Source organism: Protomyctophum bolini (genome assembly GCF_963924005.1).
Source record: "Protomyctophum bolini genome assembly, chromosome: 5".
In the NCBI taxonomy this organism is placed as follows: domain Eukaryota; kingdom Metazoa; phylum Chordata; class Actinopteri; order Myctophiformes; family Myctophidae; genus Protomyctophum; species Protomyctophum bolini.
The window spans coordinates 44,153,306-44,169,419 of record NC_137866.1 but is presented as its reverse complement, the minus strand read 5'-3'; the positions used below and the strand labels follow the sequence as shown (position 1 = coordinate 44,169,419).

At 43.4% G+C, this 16,114-nt stretch overlaps 1 protein-coding gene across 1 annotated transcript in view; it reads right to left on the bottom strand.

The window, feature by feature from the left end:
* Nucleotides 1-1,028: 1,028 nt before the first annotated feature.
* LOC308315882 (cyclin-dependent kinase 17-like) overlaps nt 1,029-16,114 on the bottom strand; it is an 85,703-nt gene continuing 70,617 nt past the window's right edge. The window contains 6 exon segments of the mRNA XM_080764128.1: nt 1,029-4,376; nt 4,558-5,192; nt 12,453-12,530; nt 13,111-13,201; nt 15,005-15,047; nt 15,833-15,938. Of these exon segments, the coding sequence (XP_080620254.1) occupies nt 5,155-5,192; nt 12,453-12,530; nt 13,111-13,201; nt 15,005-15,047; nt 15,833-15,938 (356 nt within the window). The 3' untranslated portion in view covers nt 1,029-4,376; nt 4,558-5,154.

The following is a 16,114-nucleotide window of genomic DNA, read 5'->3' as shown; positions in this document are numbered from 1 at the left end:
CATTTGATTTTGAGCATCTGCCGATACCGATTTTTCCCGATCCGATATTTATATTTCTCTAGAAGACTTATGCCATATCAAAATAATACAATATCCAAAAATCACAGACACTATCCAGTCTTAATACCATGATATGGATATAGTGTTGATACTACCGATGTCCCGATCACGTTTTTGTCGATGTAGATCTCTACTTTAAAATGTTTTACAAAGTAGTAAAATATGGCAAGTGTAGGCAAAAGTTTAGTAATAAGATTAGATATAAAGGGGGGATGGCGCTGCGCAAGATAGGGCCCCCGAGCACTGGTTCTCAACGTCAGGCCTGGGGGCCACCAGGGAGTCGTCCAAATGGGCCCTTACGGGACTGTAACTCTGAGCGCGTACAAATGGAACCAAATGGACCCTCCATTTTGTACACTCTCCGAGTTAAATGAACACAGATAATGTTGACAGCATAGATAGGATCACAAAGATTTTTTAAGAAAGGGTCCCATTTGAAAACGTCCAGAGTTACAGACCCGTAATTGGGGTCCCCTGGTGAGACCCCATGGCACTGAGAAACACTGGTGTAGAAGATGCAAAAAGATGATCACAGATCACTGAGATCAGTCTGTGGAACAAAAACAGGAAATTCCATATCTCACGACTACTAACACCGTGAAGATGGACTGGTATGTGAAACAGTTGTTGGTATGGTGTCGTCACTCATTGCCCCGTACGAATGCGCGGAGCCGTGTCCTGTAGGCCAGCTGTATGCAATCATATCAGCTGCGGTGTCAAGCTGCGCTGAATCTGACAGACTGACCAGAGCTACAGTATGATTGTCCTCCAGAACCAGAACTATACCGCGCTCGCTCAAGTCACACGAATCAAACCCTTCTTTGTTGTTCTACAGATTTAATCTTTGACCGCAAGAAAATGTTTGACGCTGGCAACGTGTCAACAACTTTGTTTACCCCCATTTGGACCCGAGGCCCATTCTAAAAAAAAAAAAAACGCTTTCTAAATCCAAATTTTTGTTAAAAAAAAATATATATATATATATATCTTTGTCAGAATTATTGAAATGATAGCTTATTGAGATGTAAAATCTCGTTTTCCAAAGGGGTCTGTCTTATTCAGTGAGGTCTTGCTCAGGTGTCAACGGGAACCATTTAGTTGGCGCCTCCAGATCGCCCCACACACACACACACACACACACAGTGGCAGCTACTTCACATACCAAAGAAATACGTCTGAGGCTTTCCTTACGTAAACACGATCAGCGGGATGACAAATGGACAGGTGAGTCACGGCCCCGTGACTGCGGGAGCCTCTACAGCAGGGCTTCTCAAAGTGGGGGACCCCCAGGGGTCCGTGAGGTGGTTACGGGGGTGGGGATGTGTCAATATCATCAAAATCAGTTTAAACACGCAAAGTGAATATACATTGGCTATTTATACAGCCAATCTACACATCTTGGATTGGGGGACACCAAACATCTTCAGATGGGGGTCCGTTGCAAAATACATATTCATTTGGGGGTCGTCGACACGAGAACCACTGCTCTATAGCCCGACCCACCCAGAGAACGGCGTGACTGGCAGGAGGCGGATTCTGTACATTTATTATTACTACTACTGTTACAGTCTGAGCCTGCTGTTTAAACGATAGGGACTTCACCCACAATAATAATAAAATGATCAACAACAAACTCTTGCTTCTTCAGTTGGGGGGGGAGACACACGGGACCTGCTTGTACCTCACGACGACATCCAACAAAAACGACACTTAAAAGCCATTAAGTCCTGAGCTCAAGGAATGTGCAACACGTCCCCCAGTCAGTCGACATGAGAGCGGCTTCCTGGGATGTTCCATGCGTCTCCACGTTATTACGTAAAAGGTCAAAGTAATAATAAAGAATGGTCATCATTATGTACAAACAAAGAACGAATTAAGAAAAAGAAAAAAAGAGTAAAAACGTCCTTCTGTCATGTGGCGAGAAGGTATAAGAGAAAGGGTCGTGGGACTAATAATAATCATCGTGATTCTACAAACCAGGTGCAAAGGGAATAAAATTCAATGTTAACACTTGTACATCAATTTGCTACATCACACAACGAATTAAAAGACAACATTAGAGTCAAGGCAAAACGAGGAAGGGGCGTGTCGGAAAGCCCGACTTATGACTTCGGCTAATATGACGGCGCCGAAAATGCGACACGGCCGTACGAGGAAGCCTAAATCAGGCTTTAAGAATGAGCAGGTGAGTCTTTGTACACTTCCATTTTGTCTGTCCTTCAAGGTGGACTTCCTAGGATACCAGAGCGAGACTTTATGATCTTCGTGGTGGTGTTGTTAAGTGTTCTTTATACCGTTGAAACACAACCATGTCTTCCTCTCTTGTTAGTTTGTTGTGAATCGCAGCGTGTAATAAATGGAGAAGCGGCCGATGCCGTCACTCAGCTGGCTCTTTTCCTCTATAACGAAGGGTCAAGGGTTCGGCCTCTGGAACCTTCCAAAGAACCTGAAAGTTTCCAGAACCCTTAACGTTCTGGTGGTTATCTTTGTTTGTTTGTTTGTTTTACGTTTTTTTCCATTATAACCAGAAGCACACATGAAGTGAGTACAGCACGTCATTAAAAGAAACATGGTAAAAGAAAGCGTTGTGAGCTTGTAGATCGACAATTGATATTTTTCACTATTTTGGATTTTCTTTTTTTTTTTTTTTTCTGAGTTCTGGGTTCCAAGAACTCAGGGTTAAATTAGCACCAGCTCTGAGCAGTAGCCTGGAATCCAGACGTCATCCGTCAGTCTTTTTTACGTGAAAGGGGATATTTCGGATACCTCCAATGTAAAGGTCTGTGGGAACACAGGGACAGGGTCAGGGTCAGGCACACGGGGACAGGGTCAGAGCCTTTCAATGTAAAATTCTAGTCACTTCACTTTCTACTGTTATTCGTCGAGCACTGTCCAATCAGCAATGACATGCCTATACATAACATAAGGTGACGTTTAGGAAATCAGGCTCAAAGGCGCAAAGACTGTCGAACGGAGAAGCAAAGTGAAAAGGAAAAGAAACGAGCAACTCCGCCTGGATTCCAAGGTACCTGAAAGCAGGGCCCAAATTAGGTTCAGGGGAACCTTATCACAAACTGACGTGGCGTAATGGAAACAAAACCCAGAACTCGCTTAGTTCTTCTTGTAGTGGAAAAAGAGCCAAGAGTGACCACGCTGCTTCCGTTTCTCTGGCGGGTAGTAGTAGTGTTGTCCTAGTTGTCTAGCGTGTACGTAGTTTATCCTACTCTTGCCTGAGTGACCGATGAGGTAAAGCAATGAAAGCCACCCTAACCTCTATTCTGGACAATAAGGTGCTAAAGTTTAGCTCTGTAAACTCCAACGAGAGCAAAGTCTACACACTCTTTAACGTTCAAGTGAACCAATAGTGTGTGTGTGTGTGTGTGTGTGTGTGTGTGTGTGTGTGTGTGTGTGATGGGGGGGTTGTGGCGTTCACAAGCAATTCGTTCGTAGTGATTCGTTCCTTTTGGTGAACAGGTACGAACTCCGTCACTTCTTCAGAAGTGAACATTCCAGGAGCCGTTGGTTGTCCTCCTCCGTGTGGTGACGCGAGGTTCAGCCGGTCAGTTTCAAAGTGCAACATTGTGACTGGCTGAAGAAGAGACACGTTCGTCTTTTGTCATTGGACAAAAACTTCGCGAGGAGGGGAGGGGCGGAGCTGGAAGCGCTGAACGGTGAACGAATCATCGGAACAAATCTTTTTAGTGGACTGCAGGAACCAAAATGACTTGAGTCTCTGAACGAGCGATAGTTCCCACCACTATACTGTGTGTGTGCGTGTCCGTGTGTGTGTGTGTGTGTGTGTGTGTGTGTGCGTGTGTGCGTGCGTGTGCGCGTGTGCCTGTTGTTAAGTGACATAGGGAATAAGGGGTTAGGAGGTGAGGCAAGGGGGTTGAGGTGCAATATTTGGGATTCAGGCTGAGGCGTGATATGAAAAAAGCAAGAGTTCTACAGCTCAGTCTCTTTATGTACAACAACAGTCCAAAGAGAGGTGCGAGAGGAAGACTTCCACTCTTCCTCCTCCCTGTCTCTCTCCTCTCCTCCGTCCTTCCCTTTTAGGAGACATGCCCACACGCTCTCTGGCGCCTCCCGGAGGGCACTAGTTTCAATTCCACCTCACAGCTTCTGTGCACTGATCAAACGGCAGGTTCTATTCAAACCAAGTCAGTCCACGTGTGAAACACTGCCCTCTTGTGGGCAGCTGGAGTAGTAGTAGTACTGTAGCAGCAAGGATACTTCCGTTTTGTCCCTCCTCAGTTCTTCTTCTGTTGTCGTCTTCATCATGCTCCTCTCCTCATCAACTCTCCTCCTCTCCTCTCCTCTCCTCCTCTCCTCATCTCCTCATCAACTCTCCTCTCCTTATCTCCTATCCTCCTCTCATCAACTCTCCTCCTCACCTCATCCGCTCATCAACTCTCCTCTCCTCTCCTCATCTCCTCTCGTCCTCTCATCAACTCTCCTCTCCTCTCCTCATCTCCTCTCATCAACTCTCCTCCTTACCTCATCTCCTCTCCTCATCAACTCTCCTCCTATCCTCATCAACTCTCCTCTCCTCTCCTCATCTCCTCTCGTCCTCTCATCAACTCTCCTCTCCTCTCCTCATCTCATCTCCTCTCCTCATCGCCTCTCCTCATCAACTCTCCTCCTCTCATCAACTCTCCTCCTCATCTCATCTCCTCTCCTCATCAACTCTCCTCCTCTCCCGTCCTCCCTGTTTCTGTCCTTTAGTGTTGAGTTGCTTTATTTTATTTTATTTTCTCAAGTACAAATTCTTCTTCAGTCTTTAGTTCTGCGTAGTGTATCTTCTTTGTTTACATTTGTACATATTGTACTGTGACTGTGTGTGTGTTCTATTCTCCTTCAATGCGCGTGCGTGTGTGTGTGTGTGTGTGTGTTCTCGCGTCTGCGAGCGCGTGCGCACATGCGCGTGCATGTGTGTGTGTGTGTGTGTGTGTGTGTGTGCTCGCTCGTGTGTGTGTGTGTGTGTGTGTGTGTGTGTGTGTCAGGGTGTGTGTCTCTCCTTCGGTGTGTGTGTGGCAGGGTCTGACAGCTGGGCGTGTCGCTGTCCTCCTCGTCACATCAGCGCCCCCACCAACACTAAAACAACACACTCTGCCTCCTACTCTTCCCCTGGGCTGAGAGAGAGAGAGATAGAGAGACACAGAGACAGAGAGAGAGAGAGAGAGAGAGAGAGAGAGAGAGAGAGAGAGACAGAGAGAGAGAGAGAGAGAGAGAGAGCGGGGGAGATGACGATAAATGGTGATTATGATGGAGCTATGAACACCTATATACAGTAGGCTGCACACATACAGTACGTATAGCCTGAATCCTCATTTATAATCCATCGTACGAGCGCGTCGTTCGCATAAGACATAAGTCATGGTTCTGAAACGTTTTCAATTCAAGGAAGGAGTATCCACACTTTTCCTCATGGGCTGTGTGTGCTCCAGTTCCTGTCGATTTGATCCAATGAAAGCCAATGAAACTGGTCAGATGACCAATGGTATCCAATGAAATCAACAGGAACTGCATGAGCACACACACAGCCCAGGAAAAGTGTGGATACAAATGGAACAAAATGGACCCGTAACCGTAAGGGTCCTTTAATTATTGCGTACACTCAGTTTTTAACTAAAATCTTTGCTTCTGGGGGGGGGGGGGGGGGTCCCTGGAACAACCGATTTTCAGATGGGGGGGGGGGGGGGGGGGGAATAGAAACATGAGGTTTTTAAAGAAAACTTTCAGGATTTAGAAGACATTTGTAGAATCATCCTCGGGTCAAAATGGGTTAATACTATGGTATCTAGTTCACACTACACCAGTATAGTCAGCCCTGGAACATGACGAGCAGACTAGAGATTCTCTCTACATGGGAGTACATGAATCCCCCTCATCACTACAACATGGATATAGCGTCAGCTACCGAGGGCCAGCACCGAGGACGACTTTGAAGTTACAATGGGTTTGTATATAGGAAAGAATGAATAAATACTGAATCCAGCAACTCAAAAAATGTCCGGGGTGCTCCCAAAAGCCTGAGTGGATGATCCATTGATCCAACGTTTTTTTTTTTAAAGTGAAATATCCCTTTAACACTAGCATGACTGAAGTAAAATGTGACAGAAGTATGTGCTTAAATTAATATTTAGAAATATGTTTCCAGATGTCAAACATTTCTGAGATGATGAATGATGATGGTCATGGAAGGGGAACCTTCTGAAAGCTTCATGGGCTCAAAGATAATCAACTTCGAAATTTAAAAAAATAGGTCAAAATGACCTCTCAGTCATAATAATAATAATAATAATAGACTAATCGACGTTAGCCAGGTTAGAAACAAATTAAATTAGGTTTTAAGCGTAGATTCGTCAAGAAATAAACCAGAATATCAAAGAAAACCTGCTTCTATCAATGGAATAACCGTGGAGACATAGACAAAAATGGTGCGTTCGTACGATGGAGTATAAATCTGGCTTTAGAGCCATTCATGCCAACGATAGAAACACAGTGTAACAGCACAGTGTAACAGCACAGTATAACAGCACAAAACCAACGGCAAAAACACCAACCAGGTTTCTAGGATGCTGTCAGCTATAAATATCATATCAAACCAAATTATCATCAGTAAACACAAAAACGAGACTTACCAGCGGTCGTAATATACTTAATATATGCGGTAAAACAGCACTTCAAGATCATGCTAAAGACAGAGGTCCCAAAAACACACACACACACACACACACACACACACACACACACACACAGAATAACACCATCACCATCGGCACAGTGTCACACACACTTACAGACGCAACACAGAGGCTACATCTCCCTCTGAAGAAACCTAAACAGAGCTGCAAATAAAGAGAACGACAGTAAAAAAATAAAACCATTCTCATCATCCCCCGTATACCCTGGCCTGGGCCACAGCCTGTGTTGTTGAACAACATCAACCTTTCGTCCCTGGAAAAAAAAAATATCAAACAATGGCTTCAGCCCGGAAACAATATAGGATGAAGCAGGGGGGAAAAGGAGGCAAAATAGGTTTAAAGAAGTGCATCATCTGAAAAATAGGACATTCAAGAGCAAGGAGGGAAAAGACAGGCAATAACGGGGACAATTAATGTGAATCCTGTTATTTTTATTTTTTTATAGTTTTTTTTATAGTTTTAGACGAGTTCTTCGGTGCGAAAGGATTCACCTTAACCCATTCTGACCGGGAACCCGTTTTGGTGTTTAGCATCATGTCATGCTTTAGCTATTGAAAAATAGCAGATCTACAAGCTCATATCGCGCCACCGAGTGGCGCGATACGAGCTTGTAGGTCTGCTATTTTTGAAAAATTCGAAGAACGACTGACATTTTTAGAATCTGATCTCAGGTCAGAATGGGTTCATCAGACCAGTGTGTGTCCAGTGGAAACCTCGTATGAATCTGATCTCAGGTCAGAATGGGTTAAATACAGGTGAAGTTAGCTTTTAAAAGGAAAGAAGGGGGGAGGGGGGGGGGGGTGGAGAGAACGTTGCGCAGCAGTGTCACACGCCCCACAAATTGCCGATCTACAAGCCCACGACGTGTCTCATGTTTGTGAGCTCACTGAGCTAGTAGATCGGCTATTTTAAGAGGCTATATCCTAAGAGGTTGCCTAGTTAAGAAGCAATGCATTATTTATGAAAGAGAATGTGTCTCAGCCGGGAATAAAGCAAAAAAAACTAAACTCATTCCAGTTGAGCAAGGAAGGAAAACGTTGACATACAAGACAAGAGACAAAGCACTTACACTAGTGACTATAGGCCACATTGAAGTGACAGTTGAGAGACAGGCATGAGTGACGAGAGAGAGAGAGAGAGAGAGAGAGAGAGAGAGAGAGAGAGAGAGAGAGAGAGAGGAAACTAAAACAGAAGAAAGAAGTACAAATTAAAAAGAAAGTCTATTTACCAGAATGGTAGGGGGCCACTCAGCCTGTGGAAGGGGAGGAGAGAGCGTGACTCTGAGCCCTGGGATTGGCTGCTTCTCTCTGGAAGTACTGCGAGGGGGCGGAGCCTAGCTTATGGGCCATCCCTTTTTATTTTTTGAGGGGTGGGTGGGTTGGTCAGGGAGGGGGTTGGGGGCATTTTGAAGGAGTTAAGAGCGGGGGGGACGGGGCACAGAGAGGAAATAGAGAGGATTAAAAGGAACAAGATACACAGACAGGACAGGAAAGGAAAGTGTAGGGTATCGGGGAAAGAAAAAGAACAGGACAGGACAGTTTAAGCATCAACACCACAAGAGACGGTCGGCGAAGAGGAGGTACGAGAGAAACAGAGACACAAACACAGACATAATGAGACTGACAGAAAGACACATGAACCCCTGGAGTCCATTCTAAGCAGCCTGGTTCACACCTAGACCTGAGGCCCATTCTAATGAGTATAGTTCTCACACTTTCAAGATTTTGGAGCGGTGCCTAACCGTTCCAATGACCACATGTGTCTGTCTAGACTAGAGTATGAACAGCTGCAATGCCGTGGGGTGAGCCAAAGTGGCACATACGTTAACTGATGTTACAGTTACTTTCACATAATGAGAAAGAGGTTACTTTGTGCAGTTCACCACACGACCAAATGCTATATTAAAACTCGGCAATGATAAAAGCTGATGAATTGCCATGCACTAAAATTGCAGAGGTTATAAATTCAGATAATTGTCATTAGGCCTATTTGATTTATTGATTACTGGGGTCAGTGGGGTGATTGATTCCCTAGTTGCCGTGCGCTGCCCTACTACATCAGATTTGGAAAGCAAATGGAATAATGCAGGACAGATTTCCCGGACCATTTTGCCTTTAAAAAATATATATATATATTTATTTTCTTGAGGGGTTAGTCCGTTTTTGGACTCGGAATAGTTAAGGCTAGATTTAATACGATCCAACAAGCTGTTTCATCATCAAGGTAAGTTATTAGGCTATGTGTGGCGTCCATGTGATCAATATTACATTATTATAAATGAATACCACGGCGCAAATGGAGGCAGATGGGTGCTCATGCAGCAAAGGCACGATAGTCTATTTAAATCATTAGGCCTACGTGAAACTTTAATTGGCCGAGTCTCTGTCAACATGCCGATCGGCGAGTTACAGGGAGAGAGGGGGGTTGTGTTCGGCGACAAGTTGTAATGATCATCATCAACGCCTTTCTTTCGGTCATGTTTGTGAACCATAGAATGCATGCATATAGGCATACAATATGTCTGTCTGTCCTTCATGTCTGTGAACCATAGAATGCATGCATATACAGTAGGCATACAATATGTCTGTCTGTCCTTCATGTCTGTGAACCATAGAATGCGTGCATATAGGCATACAATATGTCTGTCTGTCCTTCATGTCTGTGAACCATAGAATGCGTGCATATAAGGCATACAATATGTCCGTCTGTCCTTCATGTCTGTGAACCATAGAATGCATGCATATAGGCATACAATATGTCTGTCTGTCTGTCCTTCATGTCTGTGAACCATAGAATGCATGCATATAGGCATACCCAAGCGCAAGCTGTGCGATACTCGGCTATATATCCGAGGTATCGGATCACCCACTTCGGCCCTCAGGTCGTCGGCTGAGGGTGCTCCGCCGCAAAGACTAATCGGTTCAAACTATCCTTTGTCCCGTGGCTGCTATTCAACTGCTGAACAGCAGATAGCACTTTATTCTTGCCTCTTTGCACATACTGTCCACTAATGCACCTTTTGCTGACTTTCCTACTATTGAATGTCATGAATTCTCTGTTCTCTAGTCTAGTGCCCTGTTCTTACAGTAGATCTTAGGCTGCGTTCGAATTGCTAGGGTTGTTCCCTACTCCCTACTCCCCATACGGGGACTCTAGTGGACTCTATAGTGATGACAATACTCCCTGTATGGGAGTGACGTCAATATCGGTAGAGGGCGCTATAGGTCCGCGGGGTCATGTACTTTTTATTTGCATTGTAATCCCCATAGGGGATGGACGAATATAGAAAAAATAGGTTAATGAAAATATGTTTGCAGGCATTTAGGCCTATATGTCTATGATAAAAAGGTTATTCTTTTAAAATAACATAGACCTATGATTATTATCAATACATTAATATTATCTCCGTTATCCAGCAATATGAAAACTATCTATAGGCCGCCGCCTAATGTTATAGATAACATATATTTTTTCATGGCAGGAATTAATGAATATTAATAAAACATAATGTTCGGACACAATTAATGTGTCTCACATGCATGTATTTAGCCTACGTTTGTGATAAACAATCTCGCAAATATATTCTACAGCAAGCAACTGATTCCTCTCCTCTCGTCATGCGCTGGGCCTGGGCGATACAATGAATCAGATAATTCAGATTAGTAATACTATTGCAAATGAATTGTTTTATTATAAAATAAATTGCAAATAAATGCACGGATCATTCGTCTCTCGAGATCTGTAGCTTCGAGATCCGCCAGGGGAAGAAAAGAGAGGGGAAAATGAACGTTTAAAAAGTACGTTTGTGTTGATTTCTTTCACTGGTTCAACTTCTGCCTCTTCTGAGTTGGAGCGCAATGAGCGCATGCATGCAGGAGCAGCGCACTAGGGCTGCCGTAATTGTCCAAAAATTGGATTCGGATATTCGTTTTAAAAACCCACGTGGATTCGAACAATTCGAGCCATTCGGATTTCGGGTTTCAATTCGAGCCAATCGGATTTTTTTATAATTATATTTACACCAATACAACCTGAGACATAACATTTAAGATCGCATTGCTGGCGCAACTCTCTCTCTCCGCGCATTGGTGTTGCTGAAAACTGAGATGGAACGGAACGCATACATTCTCCCTTCTCCAGTAAAACATTTTTCTTAAATGAGCAATCCTACCACACAGCCTTATCAAAACGAGGCACGGAGGCAGTGTTAATTCTGCTGCATTATTATTATCTGTGGACTGTGGGTCTGCTGCCGACGTTATGAAACTTTTTAGCTGGCTAGCGCCTGCGCTTCGCTGTTATGCTGAAATTAGTGACCCTAAATAATTCTGAGGCAACATGGCTGGAGACGAGGCAGCCAATCAGAACTGCGCTGCGCTGCGCTGTATAGTCTGTGTTTAGGAAATGTCCGAGGCAGCTGATTTATTCTTCAATGTATGCCGTTGTCGGCGTGTCGCGTGGCAAATATAACTAATCTACAAGCTCACAAGTCACAACGCTTACCCATGGCACCGAAAACTAATAATAATAATAAATAAAAAAATATTTTGTATTATTATTTTTAATTCGAACCTTAATTTTATATATTCGGTTATTAATTATTTTTTTTGATTCGAATCTATATTCGGATATAGAATATTCGTTGGCAGCACTACAGCGCACGTGCGCAAACGCCTGCATGTGCGCTCAAGAGCGAGCTTGAGCAATGCATTATGGGGCAGTTTTGCTTCGCTGTGTTTTTGTAGTGACCATCGGATGGTCCCTACAATTCCCGGTACATTGTGGGATACTTCAGTCCACTACGTTAGGGTGCAACAATGCTCACTACATATTCGGACGGACACTATAACAAAATGGCGGGGCCCCAAAGTAGTGCACTATATGGGGCATAGGGAATTAATTCGAACGCAGCCTTAGTCTTGTATTGAATGTCGTTTGTTGTGTGTATTTCTTTACTATGATCTGGCTGCAAACCAATTTCCCGCAAGGGACAATAAAGCTAACCTTGAACCTTGATATACAGGCTATAATGTTTTTATGTGCTGACCAATGTTGGGGAGTGGGGACACATGCCTACATATTTTATTTGAGGTCTGGGAACAATTAATTGATTCAGCATGAAGACTAAAACCTCCTAAATAAATATACGCAAGCACTAAAGTATGCACTATACATCACCCTAGGAGCAGACGTGGATATGAGCATTGTAAAATTTGAATCACATTGAGCCTGCGCGTGTCATTGTGAAATGTGCTATATACTGTAAATACATGTGACTTGACCCGACCTAAGGCTTAGTCCCTCATGGGAGTGTGACTGTCAACCAGGCCAGTTTGGGAGCGACTGACTGGGTGACACTGGCATGTGACATGTGTGACCCCACACACACACGCACGCACACACACACACACACACACACACACACAGTGGCATGATGACACACACCGAAAAGCACGCCGTTTGGCCAAGAGAAAGAAAGAGAGAGAGAGAGAGACAGGGAGAGGGAGGGAGGGAGGGGGACACAGAGGAAGCAGATAGAGAGTAGGACCCACTCATGCATAGAAGCTTTACGCCGTTCATCCTGTATTTGTGTTTACAACGTTTCCATCGCATATATAGCCTCACTCCTTGTTTTTTCCTGACGCCATTATCCCTGACTCGTGAAGCCCTGGCAGGAGGACTCACCTGTCTCTGTGTAGACTGAAGACCTCTTCCCCGGGTCTCTCTGCAGCTGCACGTCCTTCACTGAGAAGAGGGACGCGGCTGAAAAGGGCAGAAGGTCGATAAGATCGGTGATTCGCAAACCATTTGAATTTAAAGTTTGATATGATTTCAAACCACCGACCGCCTATTTGATAATACTGTGAGTAAGCCTCGTCGAGCCATGGGGCCCATAGGGGGCAGGACCCTATCTCCTGTTTCTGTAGCGTGAGGCAGCTTGATGAACAAGTATCACCCCCTGGACATGACGCTAGTATGGGGTCGCAGGGACTTACCCCCAATCCAACCCTTGATGCTGAGTGCCAAGCAGGGAGGCATGGGGTCCCATTTTTATAGTCTTTGGTATGATTGGGAATCGAACCCCAACCTGCCAATGTCATGGCGGAGACTCTAACCACAAGGTCCCTGAGCTGGTGAATTTCAAGGACCCACCACTTTGTTAAGCACCAGGGCCACGGACCCACCCCACCCCCCACCCCATTGGAGAGTGTACACTTTCTGTACACTTGTTTTTCTGTGTGTGTGTGTGTGTGTGTGTGTGTGTGTGTGTGTGTGTGTGTGTGTGTGTGTGTGTGTGTGTGTGTGTGTGTGTGTGTTTCGGAGACTCTGCGCATATACTCACTGTCAGCCAGTGTTTGAACCTGCTCTCCCAGAGTCTTAAAGTACGGATGTCCGAGAGCATCTTCTGCAGACACACGCTTCTTAGCCTCAAACTAGAGAGAGAGAGAGATCTACATGTTATTCACTATTATTCACTATCTCTACATGTTATTCTCCATCTCTATCTCTACATGTTATTCACTATCTCTACATGTTGTTCACTATCTCTATCTCTACATGTTATTCACTATCTCTACATGTTGTTCACTATCTCTATCTCTACATGTTATTCACTATCTCTATCGCTACATGTTATTCACTATCTCTACATGTTATTCACTATCTCTATCTCTACATGTTATTCACTATCTCTACATGTTGTTCACTATCTCTATCTCTACATGTTATTCACTATTATTCACTATCTCTACATGTTATTCACTATCTCTATCTCTACATGCTATTCACTATCTCTACATGTTGTTCACTATCTCTATCTCTACATGTTATTCACTATCTCTATCTCTACATGTTATTCACTATCTCTACATGTTATTCACTATCTCTACATGTTATTCACTATCTCTATCTCTACATGTTATTCACTATCTCTACATGTTATTCACTATCTCTATCTCTACATGTTATTCACTATCTCTACATGTTATTCACTATCTCTATCTCTACATGTTATTCACTATCTCTACATGTTATTCACTATCTCTATCTCTACATGTTATTCACTATCTCTATCTCTACATGTTATTCACTATTCACTATCTCTACATGTTATTCACTATCTCTATCTCTACATGTTATTCACTATCTCTACATGTTATTCACTATCTCTATCTCTACATGTTATTCACTATCTCTATCTCTACATGTTATTCACTATCTCTACATGTTGTTTACTATCTCTATCTCTACATGTTATTCACTATCTCTATCTCTACATGTTGTTCACTATCTCTACATGTTGTTCACTATCTCTATCTCTACATGTTATTCACTATCTCTATCTCTACATGTTATTCACTATCTCTACATGTTGTTCACTATCTCTATCTCTACATGTTATTCACTATCTCTATCTCTACATGTTATTCACTATCTCTACATGTTATTCACTATCTCTATCTCTACATGTTATTCACTATCTCTACATGTTATTCACTATCTCTATCTCTACATGTTATTCACTATCTCTATCTCTACATGTTATTCACTATCTCTACATGTTATTCACTATCTCTATCTCTACATGTTATTCACTATCTCTACATGTTATTCACTATCTCTATCTCTACATGTTATTCACTATCTCTACATGTTATTCACTATCTCTATCTCTACATGTTATTCACTATCTCTATCTCTACATGTTATTCACTATCTCTACATGTTATTCACTATCTCTATCTCTACATGTTATTCACTATCTCTATCTCTACATGTTATTCACTATCTCTACATGTTATTCACTATCTCTACATGTTATTCACTATTATTCACTATCTCTACATGTTATTCACTATCTCTACATGTTATTCACTATTATTCACTATCTCTACATGTTATTCACTATCTCTACATGTTATTCACTATTATTCACTATATCTACATGTTATTCACTATCTCTACATGTTATTCACTATTATTCACTATCTCTACATGTTATTCACTATTCACTATCTCTACATGTTATTCACTATTCACTATCTCTACATGTTATTCACTATCTCTATCTCTACATGTTATTCACTAACTCTTCACATGTCGTCGTCTCCATTATGTGAGAGACAATCTGAGAACCCATCTGCAAAAGAATTAAGGGAAAACAGCACCCTCTTTTCCTTTAGTTGACGCGAGTCAACAGTCTGTCTCGAGAGACTGTGAGAGATTAGATGACGCACCTGCAGTAGTAATGAGAGCAGGTCATGGCCGTCGCTGTCTATCCTGTAACACAGAGAAAGAGAGGGAGAAAGCATTGAAATATTGCTGCAATTTGTTTCAAAGGTTTATCCACGGCTAGTCTCGCGTGTCCTCCCGACAATTTTCATACAGTCTGGATCACGAAATGGAAGCTCTAATCATGAGCAAGCAATAAAACGGAAGTATGGCTGCCCACTTCTGTTTCGTCTTTACAGTCGCGCAGAATGTATCCTAATATAAATCGAAATCATCAATCTAAGCATATACAGTATAGCTCGCTGCTTAGCGGAAATGGATGTTAAAAAAAATCAATGTAAAGATATATCTTTTAATATATTTGTAGTAGTTCCAGACTGTGGAGAGAGAGTGAGAGAGAGAGAGAGAGAGAGAGAGAGAGAGAGAGAGAGAGAGAGAGAGAGAGAGAGAGAGAGACACAGAGACAGAGAGAGAGAGAGAGAGAGAGACAGAGACAGAGAGAGAGACAGAGAGAGAGACAGAGACAGAGAGAGAGAGACAGAGAGAGAGAGAGAGACAGAGAGAGAGAGAGAGAGAGAGACAGAGAGAGAGAGAGAGAGAGAGAGAGAGTGACAGACAGGTATAATTGAGTGCAGTAAATTGCTGAGCCATAGGCCGGATCCAGTATCCAGTGTAATGTTGCCGCCGCCTCAACAGTGGCGGAAACGCTGGACGATAAACAGCTATTGAAAATCTATCCGCCGTCTCCTGTTACATGTCTCACTGTCACCTTATCCATGCAGAGCTGTGCCACACTCACACACACACACACACACACACACACACACACACACCTGGGCGCATGGTTGACGAGGGGCTCCGCGTGGTACCGGGGGAAATTGTAGGTCTTAAATTCTTCAGTGGTGGTGACGCCTGGCCACGTCTCTTCTGTAGGAGTGCCTGAAAGACAGAGAGAGCACCGGGGTCTGGCAACATGTGGACACACACGCACGTACGGCCGCACGCACGTGCACAGACGCGCGCACACACGCACGCACGCACGCGCATGCACGGACACTCTATACTTGTAAGAGCAGAAACGTTTTAGGATGCCAACTATATTTAAATTTGACCAT